The sequence below is a fragment of the Homarus americanus genome, unplaced genomic scaffold, assembly GCF_018991925.1.
Source record: "Homarus americanus isolate GMGI-L3 unplaced genomic scaffold, GMGI_Hamer_2.0 scaffold41027, whole genome shotgun sequence".
NCBI classification, from domain to species: Eukaryota; Metazoa; Arthropoda; class Malacostraca; order Decapoda; family Nephropidae; genus Homarus; species Homarus americanus.
Window position 1 is genome coordinate 6647810 of NW_024745073.1, and position 14641 is coordinate 6662450.

Below are 14641 nucleotides of genomic sequence, written 5' to 3' on the forward strand. Positions count from 1 at the left end.
GTTATTAGCCTGTCATGGTGACCAGTTTGCAATACGAGCGGCCGCTGTGCAGTATTGATCACCAGTAATATAACCTAACCGAGCACAACCAAACCTTACCAAACGTAGTGGCAAGTTTAGCGTGCCGTGAACATTGCCACAAGGTGACAAACATTAACACTGACACTCACCATAATCTGGAGGATCCTGGTCAGTCGGTCTCAATGTAGCGTCGGAAACACAGGTCATTTTCGACACTGGGCGGAATTGCCTTAGTGATCACCTGAGGATAATGGCGGTGGCTACGTCATCGGGAAGGGCCAGTCACGGAATGGGTGAGAGGAGGGATGCGCATTTGATGACGTCACTGTATGTCAGGCCTCCTACAGCAGGACAATAAAAGCTGCGAGACAACCAACCCGGACAGCAGTTTGCCTGGAGGTTGCAACTCGGTACCAGCACACGCGCCGCGCACCAAGCATCACACCAGCGGCCAGGTATCCCATCACGATCAGTATCAGAGCCTAACTGTGGAACATTGTTGTAAGTGTTCATATTCTCACCATAATGACAGTATGGTGAGTAGTTTAAGGATTATATCATTTTATGTATTATGGTAATTAGAGGTTAGGCCTAAACACGAAAAAGGTATGTTTTCGATAATGCCCCCCCCCCCCAAAAGTGTCGCTTGAAATTATATTTTTCTATTAATGTTGTAGCCTCTGTAGTTGTCCAAGAAGGTAATCACCATCTGACAATCATAAAACACAAATACTGTTCAGCTTCTCGGAGATCCAATTTACCTGAGTTACCACCCACAGGTAAGCCTTCACTTCACCTTTTCTGTAACCTTTGTTGACAGAAAACCTAAATTAAGGGTCAGACTTTTATTTTTTTGGGAGACCACCTGAAAATTATCTCTCCCTCCCCCAGTTTATTCCACCCCGAGAGTAACCACCCTAACCCTATCTGGGGGGATGGGGTTAGATTAGGTTAAGTTAGGTTAGCGTTAGGGTGGTTAATCTTTAGGTTAGGTTAACGTTAGGGTGGTTAATCTTTGGGTTAGGTTAACGTTAGAGTGGTTAATCTTTAGGTGAAATATGCTAGGGGAAGAATCTTTAGGTGATCTATTTTTAAGGTCACTCGGGTCACCACACATAGACGGCATTTATTTACACTATACCTTAGCTGCCTCTTAAACGTGGAAAGTAAATAAATTGTATACAGGCTGGCCATTACGTAGTACAGCGAAACCTCCCTATAACGAACTTTCCTCTCCATATAATGTTAGATTTTTTTTTCGGGGATCAACCCACCCGAGCACAGGTCACTGACCCACATCAGGACCTGGGGGGCGAAAACGCAATAATAATAATAATAATAATAATAATAATAATAATAATAATAATAATAATAAAGGGCCATAAAGAAATACAAAAATTAAAAAAAGATAAAAAGTGAGAAACAATATATGTATGTTGTGTTGCCAATAGTAAAAGAAACAATTGAGACCCTGCAATTGTGTGTAAATGCGGCAGAAAGTCAGATCAGCAACCTGGGACTTGGTCACAATTTTTGTGATGACATCTGGCAGCAGGGTCTACCATCAGACAACACATTATGCTTCCAATGTCTTCCCAGGCGGTAGTACCTCGATATAACGGACTCTCCTCTCCATATAATCCGTTAAATAGAAGTTTCACTGCACCTTCAACTGCTCAAAACTTAGATAGTTATTTACTGTCTCGTTAAAATCCGCGCGAAAACCACTCACACACACACTCGAGAGTTCTTTCCTCATCACTCTTTAAGTAAGCAATAGCAGCAGTCAAAACACCTTCCCACACGCAGCTCGAGAATAGCCTTTAAAAGAGACTTAAACAGGGAATTGGGCGAAACTGATGAGTATTGCACGAGAAGAAATGAGGTAGGGAGGGAGGGGTGGGTGGCTGGCTGGCGTAGTACCACATATGTTGGAGGAGTGAGGCCGGCCACACCCCATCACCACTACCACCACCCCCTACCACTACTACCACCATCGCCCCAACACCTCCATACGTCTGCCAACTGTTTAGATCACGTAATAGTTAATCAACCTCTCCTTACTCTTATAGCCAGGAGGTGCTGAGTCAGTTTATACAGTAACGTCCAAGAGCATGTGTTGCCACTCACCTCACCTCCCTCGTCTGTTTTCAAGGTCTCTGGTGATGAACTCCTCCTTAAGTGTTTCAACAGCACACTGGTGAGGGATATTAATGTGAGAATGGTGTTACTTGAGGGTTGGGATGTGGCTGGTATAATGTAGAGATGTACTCAACTGATTTTCACCCCAAGATCAATTTATCACCCCAAGATCTGATTTATCACCCCAAGACCTGATTTATAACCCCAAGACCTGATTTATCACCCCAAGATCTGATTTATCACCCCAAGATCTGATTTATCACCCCAAGATCTGATTTATCACCCCAAGATCTGATTTATCACCTCAAGACCTGATTTATCACCCCAAGATCTGATTTGTCACCCCAAGATCAGATTTATCACCCCAAGATCTGATTTATCACCCCAAGATCTGATTTATCACCTCAAGACCTGATTTATCACCCCAAGATCTGATTTATCACCCCAAGATCTGATTTATCACCTCAAGACCTGATTTATCACCCCAAGATCAGATTTATCACCCCAAGATCTGATTTATCACCCCAAGATCTGATTTATCACCCCAAGATCTGATTTATCACCCCAAGATCTGATTTATCACCTCAAGATCTGATTTATCACCCAGACTGATTTTCACCCAAGATCTGATTTGTCACCCCAAGATCAGATTTCCCCAAAAGATCTGATTTATCACCCCAAGATCTGATTTATCACCCAAGACCTGAGTTATCACCCCAAGACCTGAGTTATCACCCAATCATTTATCACTTATTCACCTGATTCAAGATCTGATTTATCACCTCAAGACCTGATTTATCAAGATCTGATTTATCACCCAAGATCATTTATCACAGATCTGTTATCACCCAAGATCTGATTTATCCCAAGACCTGAGTTATCACCCCAAGACCTGGTTATCACCCCAAGATCTGATTTATCACCTCAAGATCTGATTTATCACCTCAAAACCTGATTTATCACCTCAAAACCTGATTTATCACCCCAAGATCTGATTTATCACCTCAAGATCTGATCTACCATCCGAGGACCTGTGAAGTTATTGTTATTTATTATTTATTATAATTTGTATAAGTTTTACCACTATTACTGATCACTGATATATACAGTATACACTTTACCTAAACTTATGGGCTCGCTTACGCATGATATATATTTTTCGTCAGGTCAGGAAAGGCGGTAACTAGGGTCGACAAACAACATATGTCAGGTAAAACAACAGCAACAAAAACAACTGATAACAACTGATAACAATAGAACTTTAAGACCATAATAACATTATTATTTTCCCATTACAATACACAATGACGTCCCGGATCTGTCAGTATTGTGTAACAGAAAAATGTTAAATACACCGTGTATGTCATTGTTTAGTGTATGATTATGTGGCTAATTATATTGTCTGGTATATATGTATATGTGTACATGTATAAGTATATTTGTAAAATGTATATGTACAGTATGTAGGTATGATTTATGTATGTATGTGAATGTAAGTTTGTATGTATGTATGTATGTATGTATGTAAGCATGTATGTATGTATGTAAGAGGTAAACAAAGTTCTCACGTATCTTATTCACAGGAGAAAGTACCTATATGACAATTACTAGTAATGAGTAGTGACGGCCTTCTGTCGTGTGTGTGTGTGTGTAAGTGGTGGTGAACTTGTGTGATTGACGATGTATGTATGTATGAGGTGATCGTGAACAGCAATATTACGATAGTATTAAGGAGACTGTGGGGGGTACTGAAGAGTGTAAGAGTATGGAGAGAGAGAGAGAGAGAGAGAGAGAGAGAGAGAGAGAGAAAAGAGAGAGAGAGAGAGAGAGAGAGAGAGAGAGAAAGAGAGAAAGAGAGAGAGAGAGAGAGAGAGAGAGAGAGAGAGAGAGAGAGAGAGAGAGAGAGAGAGAGAAAGAGAGAGAGAGAGAGAGAGAGAGAGAGAGAGAGAGAGAGGAGAGAAAGAGAGAAAGAGAGAGAGAGAGAGAGAGAGAGAGAGAGAGAGAGAGAGAGAGAGAGAGAGGAGAGAAAGAGAGAGAGAGAGAGAGAGAGAGAGAGAGAGAGAGAGAAAGAGAGAGAGAGAGAGAGAGAGAGAGAGAGAGAGAGAGAGAGAGAGAGAGAAGAGAGAGAGAGAGAGAGAGAGAGAGAGAGAGAGAGAGAGAGAGAGAGAGAGAGAGAGGAGAGAGAGAGAGGAGAGAGAGAGAGAGAGAGAGAGAGAGAGAGAGAGAGAGAGAGAGAGAGAGAGAGAGAGAGAGAGAGAGAGAGAGAGAGAAGAGAGAGAGAGAGAGAGACACACACACACACACACACACACACACACCACCATCACGAGACAGACTGAGCTAATATTTGTCCTGTATAAATTGACGTCTCCAGATGCCTTATATTCTAGGGTTACATAATTGATTAGGTTAGAATGTTAGAGGTTACGCCATGGATCACCTGGAGATAAAGTACACCAGCTTATTTCACTTGATTAAACACCTGGGGAGGTTGTTAGATTGCGTTAGGTGTTACTTGTGTTTTACTCAGCTAAATTTGTTGTTTTTTCTCACTAATTTACGTAATTTGTGTTGATGATGTTAGGCTGAGTAGCACCTGAACCCACCTCCACCTTACCTTCCCTCCACCCCACTTCTCCTTCCCTCCACCCCTCTCCCCCCTCCACCCACCTCCTTCCCTCCACCCCACCTTCCTTCCCTCCACCCCACCTTCCTTCCCTCCACCCCCTCCTTCCCTCCACCCCCTCTCCTTCCCTCCACCCCACCTCTCTCTTCCCTCCACCCCCTCCTTCCCTCCACCCCCCTCTCATTCCTCCACCCCACCTTCCTTCCTCCACCCCACCTTCCTTCCCTCCACCCCACCTCTCCTCCACCCCACCTTCCTTCCTCCACCCCACCTTCCTTCCCTCCACCCCACCTCCTTCCCTCCACCCCACCTCTCTCTTCCCCTCCACCCCCCCTCCTTCCCTCCACCCACCCTCCTTCCCTCACCCCTCTCTTCCCTCCACCCCACCTTCCTTCCCTCCACCCCACCTTCCTTCCCTCCACCCCACCTTCCTCCCTCCACCCCACCTTCCCTTCCCTCCACCCCACCTCCTTCCCTCCACCCCACCTTCCTTCCCCTCCACCCCACCTTCCTTCCTCCACCCCCTCTCCTTCCTCCACCCCACCTCTTCCCTCCACCCCACCTCTCCTTCCCTTCCACCCCCTCCTTCCCTCCACCCCCCTCTCATTCCCTCCACCCCACCTTCCTTCCCTCCACCCCACCTTCCTTCCTCCACCCTCCCTCCTTCCCCCTCCACCCCACCTTCCTTCCCTCCACCCCACCTTCCTTCCCTCCACCCCACCTCCCTTCCCTCCACCCCACCTTCCTTCCCTCCACCCCACCCTCCTTCCCTCCACCCCACCTTCCCTTCCCTCCACCCCACCTCTCCTTCCCTCCACCCCCCCTTCCTTCCCTCCACCCCACCTTCTCCTTCCCTCCACCCCACCTTCCTTCCTCTCCACCCCACCTCTCCTTCCCTCCACCCCACCTTCCTTCCCTCCACCCCACCTTCTTCCCCTCCACCCCACCTTACCTTCCTCCACCCCCTCCTTCCCTCCACCCCCCCCTCTCCTTCTCCACCCACCTCTTCCCCACAAGCTTCCTGATATATAAATATATAGCCATAAACCCATTTTCCTGACGTTTGGACAAGACCACTGAGCCCATTAAACGTGGTGCTGTCGCGTTGAGTAACCTGGTGTTTGGTGGTTGCGAGACGACACCCCCAACCCTCTGGCGTTTTTAAATGCTTTCAGAAATACGACACATTGGTTGGCCAGATTGACGACTGATGCCAAAAATAAATCACACGAGAGATTTCACACTCCTGATTGTTGTATTAATGTTGCAAAAGTCAAACGTGTATCAAGTGAACTTTATGTATGCAGGGGCGAGACAAGACGCTGGAACACACATCACATAAACATCATTTTTTTTTCTGAGTTGTATTGGGATCACCTGTATAGTACCCCAATCCCAGGCCCACAACCCCCCCCACCACCACCACCCACCCCCCTTAGTTTATTTCACCTGATGATTAAACACCCGAAAGATACCCTGGGAAGTTTAAGTTAGGTTAGGTTAGTCTAGATTATGTTATGTTAGGTTAGGTTCGGTTAGGTTCGGTTAGTCTAGATTATGTTATGTTAGGTTAGGTTCGGTTAGGTTCGGTTAGTCTATATTATGTTATGTTAGGTTAGGTTGAGTTAGGATTATGGTGGTTAATATTCAGGTGAAATAAACTGGGGAGGTTAGATCTTCAGGTAAACCAGACAGATTAAACTTTATCATCATGTTTACTATACACCATCATTATATACATCATAGGATCATCATACAGTCAAAATAATACGTCGATGAATCATACATAACACAGCCCATACATATAACGAGGCCGTGTCACAGCCAACTAGCCAATCACTACTGGCCACACTTGAGCAATACCTCACTTGACCCAGTAGCGGCGGTGAGTACTGTCATCACTAATTACAACCCCTGGACGACCACAACAAGACCGATCACCTCATTTGTATCCTTCACTCTAAATTATCTTGGCCTCGATTGTCTTCACCTCCCGAGTGGCCCACGATGGAGGAGGAGGAGGATGAGGAGGTGGAGGAGGAGGAGGAGGAGGAGGTGCAGGAGGAGGAGGAGGTGGGGAGGAAGTGGTGGTGGTGATAGTTAGTATACAAAGCTACTTACTTACCTGCCAATACACCACAGGTAAAGTTATTCACCTGACAGTAAACACAACACAGGTAATCCCAGACACCTAATTCTCAATAACAGGAAGAATAGGACACGGTCGAAGAGGCGTACTGAAGAAAACACACACACACACACACACACACACACACACACACACACTATCCCAGGAACTTACAGATTCTACAATAAACACAATACGGTAGTTGCTTCATCATCAGTGTGAGAAATGTTCAAGATATTATTATTAGAGTCAGACCGAACAGCTGATCCTACGAGAAACCATAAAAGTGTTAGTTATCTGTTTTGTCATATCTTAATTATTGATGAACTCTTGTACTTACTAATCATGTTATACGCAGTTAAAGACTTTAATGCTGAAACGCCGGGGTAGATAACGTGAGGTAACGACCCTAGAACGTGTAAACCATAGCATCTCTTGTGGTGTTGGTTAAGGGTACGTTGGCGTGGGTGGGTGAGGGAGAGAACCTGTAGAGGACAATATCGTCAGGGGAACTCCTCCTACAGGCTAGTTATACTGACGGGTGGAGAGGAACACTTGAGCTTATTGCAGTGATCGGTCGGTTGTGTTGTATTCAAGGCCACCATCGAGGAGGCCCCACCACCTCCTCCACGATCAGGGGGGGGGGGGGTACCGTACACCACACAGTGCCTCGGCTCTTCAACCTCTTACCTGTATTTCATAACAGGGCGTAGCATGTACCACTGAACTGGAGAACCACAAAGTGTCATTAAGTCATTAACGCTATTTAAGAACAGCATATACCCGAGTTGTGGTTAATTTAGCAATGAGAGGCGGGGTAGGTCTGTGGTGGTTGTATGGTGAGGTGGCGTTGTGTGGGGGCGGTGGTGCAGGCTGCCTCACCTCTTGTTGATAATCACAATATAGACCCCTTGGTAATGGATGATTCATAACTTGAACACAAAACTACACATGACATGAATCAGTCCAGTGCAGTTTCTAGTAACCTTGAAGGGTAATATCAGTCTTGTCTGTGGTACAGTATTTAGAGGTCACCTTAGATGTTAATAATTGAAATGGAACTATAGTGATTTTTTATTCCCTAAATTAACCACCCTAACGCTAACTTAACCTCACCTAAGATAACCTAACCGAACGCTAAATTAACCAAAGATAACCTACTTTATCATAGCCTATTCTAGCTTCCCCTGCCCCCCCCCCCCCCTAAGTTGAGAGTAGTTAATCTTCAAGTAAAATAAGCTGGGGTGTTAACCAACGCTATATAAACGTATAATAATAAACACAATCAACAAATTTATATGAGGGAAGATCGAGCACTGCACATGACCCAAACGTGAGGTGTTGAGCTGGTGTGTGGCTGCCCTCACTACTACTGCTGGTGCTGTTACCGAAGTGTGAACTAAATACTGTAATGAGTTATTTTTCTTGTTGTAGTTGACGATGGCCCGAAGGTTGTGCTTACTGTTGGCGGTATGGACGGGATGGGTGGCGGGGCAGTCCTCGCCCTACTGCAGCTTCACGTCTCGACATACTCTGTGCAAGTTTTCAGGTGTGGGGCCCCGGTGTGGGTCTCAAGTGATGGCCCGCGGGGTTGGGGCCCAGGACGCGGCCGCCATAGTGGCTCAACACAACCAGCTGAGGTCTCGGGTAGCCATGGGTCAGGAACGACGCGGAGATCCCGGACCTCAGCCACAAGCTGCTAACATGAGGCTCCTGGTGAGTAACTTATGACACCACACACCTCTACTACTGCTGGTGGCGGGTGTTCAGTTCAGCGGTACAAGAAACTGTGGACTGTGTCATGAGGCATAAATATTAATATCTTGTACTTTAATTATGTTGATGGAGGTCTACTACGCATCTCCTGAGATACTTAATTGACACTCGATACTATACAATCAATACAACTTAGCTCTATAAACTTTGTATTCTCAAAATAAAGTAGAAATTTATTATCGTGAAGGACCTGGAACCACACCTTACAGGAACACACGATGCTGGTGGCGTGAGAAGACTTACAGTAACTGTTGTGTGTTTACAGGAGTGGGATGACGAGCTGGCGGTGGTCGCACAGGGGCACGCTGACCAGTGTGTCTTCGAGCACGAGTGTTCCGACTGTCGCCGCGTCTGTGAGTGACCAACTTTTTTGATGCAATGTGTGTGTGTGTGTGTGTGATATTCCAAACATACCTCCATGTATGTTTGTTTCATATTTAAATCTTGTTTCCAACATATTCATACAGGCAGAAGCTCTCCTAGGTTACCACTCAAAGTTATGGTGCTCCTCTCTCCCTCACACAGCAAGGTTCGGTGTCGGGCAGAATCTGTTCATCAGCTTTCAGAGCAATTTTGACACCCAGATCCAGTGGAACCGAGCCATCAAGGCCTGGTATGACGAGGTGGTCGACTTCGACCCTTCTGACATCAAGCCCTTCCAGTGAGTCAGTCTCTCTCTCTCTCTCTCCTTAATCTAATCGATTTTTGTACATGTTTAGATTGAGAATCGCTTATCACTTGAAACTGTACAGTGTTCTGATGCTTGTCATATTATTAGTGTGACAAGGCTATAATATAAACCCAAACTGTAATGTAGCGCCATAACCGAGATACTGGCAACAACAGGAGGAGTGGTATGTTGACGGTGGCGCTGACGAAGGTGTGTGTGTGTGTGTGTCTATCTCTCTCTCTGTCTGCAGGTTCTCGACGGCGGTGGGTCACTACACACAGATGATGTGGTGGAACACGTATACGGTGGGTTGTGGCTTCACCATGTACGAGGACGGTGGCTGGTGGAAGAAACTATACACGTGTAACTACGGACCCGGCGGTAACATTATCTTCAGTCAGATGTACCGGAGAGGCTCACCCTGCTCCTCCTGTCCTGAGGGTACTACTTGTTCCCTCCAGTACTCGGGACTCTGTGGTAAGTACCCCTCCCTTACACAGACAGTACCCCCCTGCCTGCTACAGTACCTCCCCTACACGGACAGTACCCTTTGCCTGCAACAGTACTTCCTCTACATGCCAGTACCACCAGCCTGCTACAATACCACATGACTGGTCGGTGCAAGCATTGGTCTGTCTATACTCAGCTGATATATCTTAACACAACACGACAAGACTTGGTGAAGCTATCCAGACCAGAGGCAGCGCGGGAGAAAATGATTACCTAGCATACTGAATTCAGGCAAGATCCATAATACACTATACAGGGTTATCAAAAAAGAATTTAGGTAATAGTTCTTTTTGGATGACTCTGTATTGTGGTTAGCCCTTCATGGAGAGAGAGAGTGTGTGTGTGTGTGTGTGTGTGTGTGTGTGTGTGTGTGTGTGTGTGTGCGTGTACTTATAAGAACTTGTCTTCTAAGTTAGTTTTAAACCTAAGTCCTACCTTATATCTCATACTGTAACCAGATATATTTGATGATAATTTTATATATATAATTACACTCATTAATTCACGATGCCTTAATGATTCACATAACAACTCTGCCACTCACACAGAACACGTAGATACTAGTTGTAAATATAGGTTGCATGCCGAGTAGACTAGCACTAATTAGGTAATACATGTATAAATAAAAATCCCATTGCTTATTAATAGTAATATAGTTGTAATGGCTAGAGCTAACAGTAGTGGAGATTTATATGACAGGTGTACTGAGTGTTACAGGTGTGTTACTCAATACACCTGTGTGCTATAACATAACACCTTACCTTGAGTGTCTTGTCCATCTCCCCACCTATACCTGACAACACGTCCTGCTTTGTCTCTGGTATTGTTGTGTACGTCACGCTCATGTTGTGTACGTCACGCTCATGTTGTGTACGTCACGCTCATGTTGTGTATGTCACACTCATGTTGTTACTAAGTATTGATATACAACACTGTATGATTAGCTAACTTAACCTAACCCAATTTATCGTATCCTAACCTAACCTAACCTAACCTAACCTAACCTAACCTAACCTAACCTGTACGACATCAAGGATACGGGGTCATGTTGATGGGCAGGAGAGGTCAAGACACGACAATCAAGGTCACGTGGTCATGTTTGGGTAGAAAAGCGCTTGGTTGAGGGTCGCTTGGCTTTGTATATTGCAGACACCAGCTCAGGGTCCAACACGGTAGTGACGAGTAGGCCTGCTGCCACCGCCCCCTCTGCCACCACCACTGCCACCATCATCACGCTCTTCCCTGTCAACAGTGATGGCAACGACCAGGATAACGCCATTCCCGTTGTCCCAGCCAACACTGACAACAGATTGAATGGCTTTAATGGGTTTGTTGACCTTAACAGTATTAATCCTAACGACGTAGACCTGAACGCTTTGATAACCTTCTTCAGCAACCGTCGCAGGGGCTCCACCACCACCTTCAACTCAGCTTTTAACCGTGGTCAGCGGCCCGCTTTAATCACTGCTGGACCTACCACTACTACTACCCCTACTACCATCCCTCCGGTCACTACTACCACTACTACAACAACTACCCAACCACCCACAACAACAACACCCACTACAACAACGGCACCTTCTACCACAACTCCCGCCACTACCATGGCACCAACTATTCCTACCACTACCACCACCACAACCACTCCTCCAACTACCACTACTACAACCACCTCGTCTACCAACACCACCACCACCTATACAACCCCCTCGACTACAACCACTTCTTCCCCACAAGGTGCAGCCTTTGCTACGCGCTTCCCCACGAACCAGGTGGCGGGGAGTAGAGGTAGAGCCCCCACAGCCCAGGAGGAAGAAAACATGTTCATTCCCTTCAATGGTAATCAGCCGTCGTCCTCAGATCTAATGCCCTTCCTGCAGCGGGCGGGGATGGACACCCAAGTCATCAGGACCACGTCACTCTCTAACGTACAGAACATTATCAACGCCCTCCCTGCCAACCTCAAACCCATCGTACTCTTCAGGTACTGTCCTTCATTAAAGTAGTGTCATATTATTAGTGTTCACTCTATGGGATGCAGCGGCTGGATGGGTATAATGCTCAGCTCCTTTCCTAAGATTTGCCGGTTTGCACCCGAAGCACCCCCGGTCCACTCACCTGTGAATGGGTACCTAATCTTACAGATGGGAAACAAAGAAGGTCGAGTGCAGTGCCTGTCATACTGCCCCTTTTTACCGTGTGCTGCACCCACCCGCACTCCCCTTAATGAGTTGTCAAGGCTATAAAAACACTTTGAATTTATTCGTTGAATCATGGAGGTGTATTCATGAAAAGACAGCATTACTCTAGCACAGTACAGTTAAGATATTACTATGAACAAGACGATACCAAGTAGTTTCCAAGTAATTACTCATCCACCTCAGGCTGGTCCTCACACTAGACACACACATACTGTATATAGAATTTGTAGTTGTCATACTGTTCCTTTTGGTAGGTCCGGGTCTGGCCAACTGACGGAGCTGGACGCCAAGACTCTGGTACCTCTCCAGCGCTTCGGCCGCTCCACCACCACCAAAGGGCCCAGGAAGAGGCGGGAGGCCCTCCTCACCTGTGACCTGGACTTCACCCACCACCTGTTTGATACCTGTCTACTGAGTGTTGGTAGAGACCCTCAGTATAAGTCGTCTCTATTTCTTATTTAGACTGTTAGTACCCAGTCAGAGGATCACCCTACTTTATTTCACCTGAAACTTAACCACCCAAACGCTAACCTAACCTAACTTAACCCTTAACCTAACTTAGCCTAAGCTTACATAACCCGAGGTGAAATAAGTTGCATTGTTAAATTCTCAGTAAGATTTTAGACATATTGTTAACATAACCGAAGGACGTAACTGATCAAGGTTATATAATTTAAGTTTATAGTCTAAAGAATCACAACTGGGCCGAGTGACCATTCTGAGTGTTGATGTTGTGTTACAGGTGAGGGGATGTATGCTGAGGCCGTGCTTGAGGAGGGTGAGGGCGCCCAGGTGGTGGTGGAGGAGATGGTGGAGGCCCCCAGCAGTGAGACGGTGTGTGTGGCTCTCTCCCACCGCCGCTCCCTCTTCCCCGGCGCCCCCGACAACGCCACTATACCGGAGCTGCAGGTGGGTGTTCGTCCTCCACCACCTGTATCGTGCACCCGGTGTATCTATTGTTGTGTTTACTGTACAGCAAAAGCCACAGATGTATTAATATACCATTATGAAACAAATCAAATATTAAATATATATTTTTCCAGTATAATATTCGTACCACTCTGGTCCTCTATTCACACAGATAAGAAAATTAATTTGTATTTCTGTAGTCTTATGTCCACAATTAAGATGTGTCTTATCCACCATGTTTATTTCCAGGTGGGAGTGATGCCCCTGGGAGGGGAAGTGAATCGCATGCCAGTTTTGGGTGCCCCTGGAGTGTGGGAGATGAGTCGTGTCACCCTGCGTAACGTGAAGACGCCCTTCCTCCTGGTGATGACGGTGGGGCCCGCCACGGAACCCGCCACTGTCGCCCTGGACGCTTTTATGGTTACTGACGGCGTTTGTTGCTTGTCCGGCAAGTGCTAGGACCAGCTGCTGCCACCACCACCACCAGTGACGCCTCGCTCGTACTAGGCACACTAAGTGCTGGTAGGGGGCCTCTGCCAACCTGTGGCTTTCTGTCCCGTATGTGTGAGGTGCGTGGCGTCACAACTGAGTGTGATGTGCAGACCACCACCACCACCAGCAGTAATGCTTTTTGGAATTTGTGGCGGATATAAGTAGAGCATCACGCAACTTGAGTAGTTCTAGAGGTATAATTTTTTTGTAGTTGAGAAAAATTTACTTCACGTTATCCAGTAGATATAAGACGGATGCTTTTGTATCCACTGGCTTTTGCGATGCTCAGCTTGGTGTTAATAAGCTGTAGATACTTGACCCCACAGCTGTCTCGGAGGGTCACACACACTGACACACACACAAACACAACCATAACTTATTTAAAACTATATTTTATTATCAGAAAAGTGTGGTATCAATACCCAGCCTTCGTGCCAGTTACTGAAGCACCCCAATCTGACAGTGACGCGGCCCTCCGACAATGCCACGTATACATGGCCTGGCACTGTGGTGTTATGAGGTACGCTGGTGGTGGTAGACTGATCTGACCCCCACACGCCAGGCCAGCCGAGGTTCTCATGACAATAACCTTCCCTCGGGCGTGTAGAGAAATGTATTTAGCTTTTAATAGTGGTGAAGAAACTCATCTCCTTTACCAGCCCTGGACCTCAGCCTGGTACTTCGTGTATGTATCTACGTGCGTGTGTGTGGGCCGCTGGTACCTGTCAAGGAATTAGCGACCACACCACCACCACCACCACAAGCACAAAGTAATCGTTGTATGTGCGTGTGTGCGTCGTGAGGATGATCGTGTGTCCCAACTTGTGTATGTGCGTGGATGAGGTTCTGTTGACAGTATTATTTATTTTTTTTACTACTTTATACCAATAAAGTTTCCTTCCAACTTTCAACCTTTTGTTTAATTTACACCAACGCTTAGCTCCTTGAACACGATGCCAAACAAGATCAAACAGGAAGAAACAAGATCAAACAAGAAGAAATAAAACGAGACAGGTTAGCAGACGAGACGGTAATTACCCAATTAAAGTGACAAACAACCAAACAAATTCGAAAACTATGACCACAAACACTGGTCTTCATTATTTTGGTGTAAACTGCTGTTGGATGTAAGGAAGCATGAGTTGACTGATGTGTAGTACAGCAAT

General features: G+C 46.1%; 2 protein-coding genes across 2 annotated transcripts; both read left to right on the forward strand.

Annotated features, from left to right (window-relative positions):
• The first annotated feature begins 335 nt into the window (after window positions 1-335).
• On the forward strand, window positions 336-12536 carry LOC121878508 (CRISP/Allergen/PR-1-like). The gene is made up of 7 exons (XM_042384767.1): window positions 336-476; window positions 8352-8633; window positions 8959-9046; window positions 9219-9354; window positions 9614-9840; window positions 11611-11857; window positions 12329-12536. The coding sequence occupies exons 1-7, from the start codon at window positions 351-353 to the stop codon at window positions 12534-12536; spliced, it is 1314 nt and encodes a 437-aa protein (XP_042240701.1). The 5' UTR covers window positions 336-350.
• Window positions 12537-12779: 243 nt separating this feature from the next.
• On the forward strand, window positions 12780-14386 carry LOC121878419. Its single transcript, XM_042384649.1, has 2 exons — window positions 12780-12983; window positions 13233-14386. The coding sequence occupies exons 1-2, from the start codon at window positions 12825-12827 to the stop codon at window positions 13440-13442; spliced, it is 369 nt and encodes a 122-aa protein (XP_042240583.1). The 5' UTR covers window positions 12780-12824; the 3' UTR covers window positions 13443-14386.
• Window positions 14387-14641: the final 255 nt, after the last annotated feature.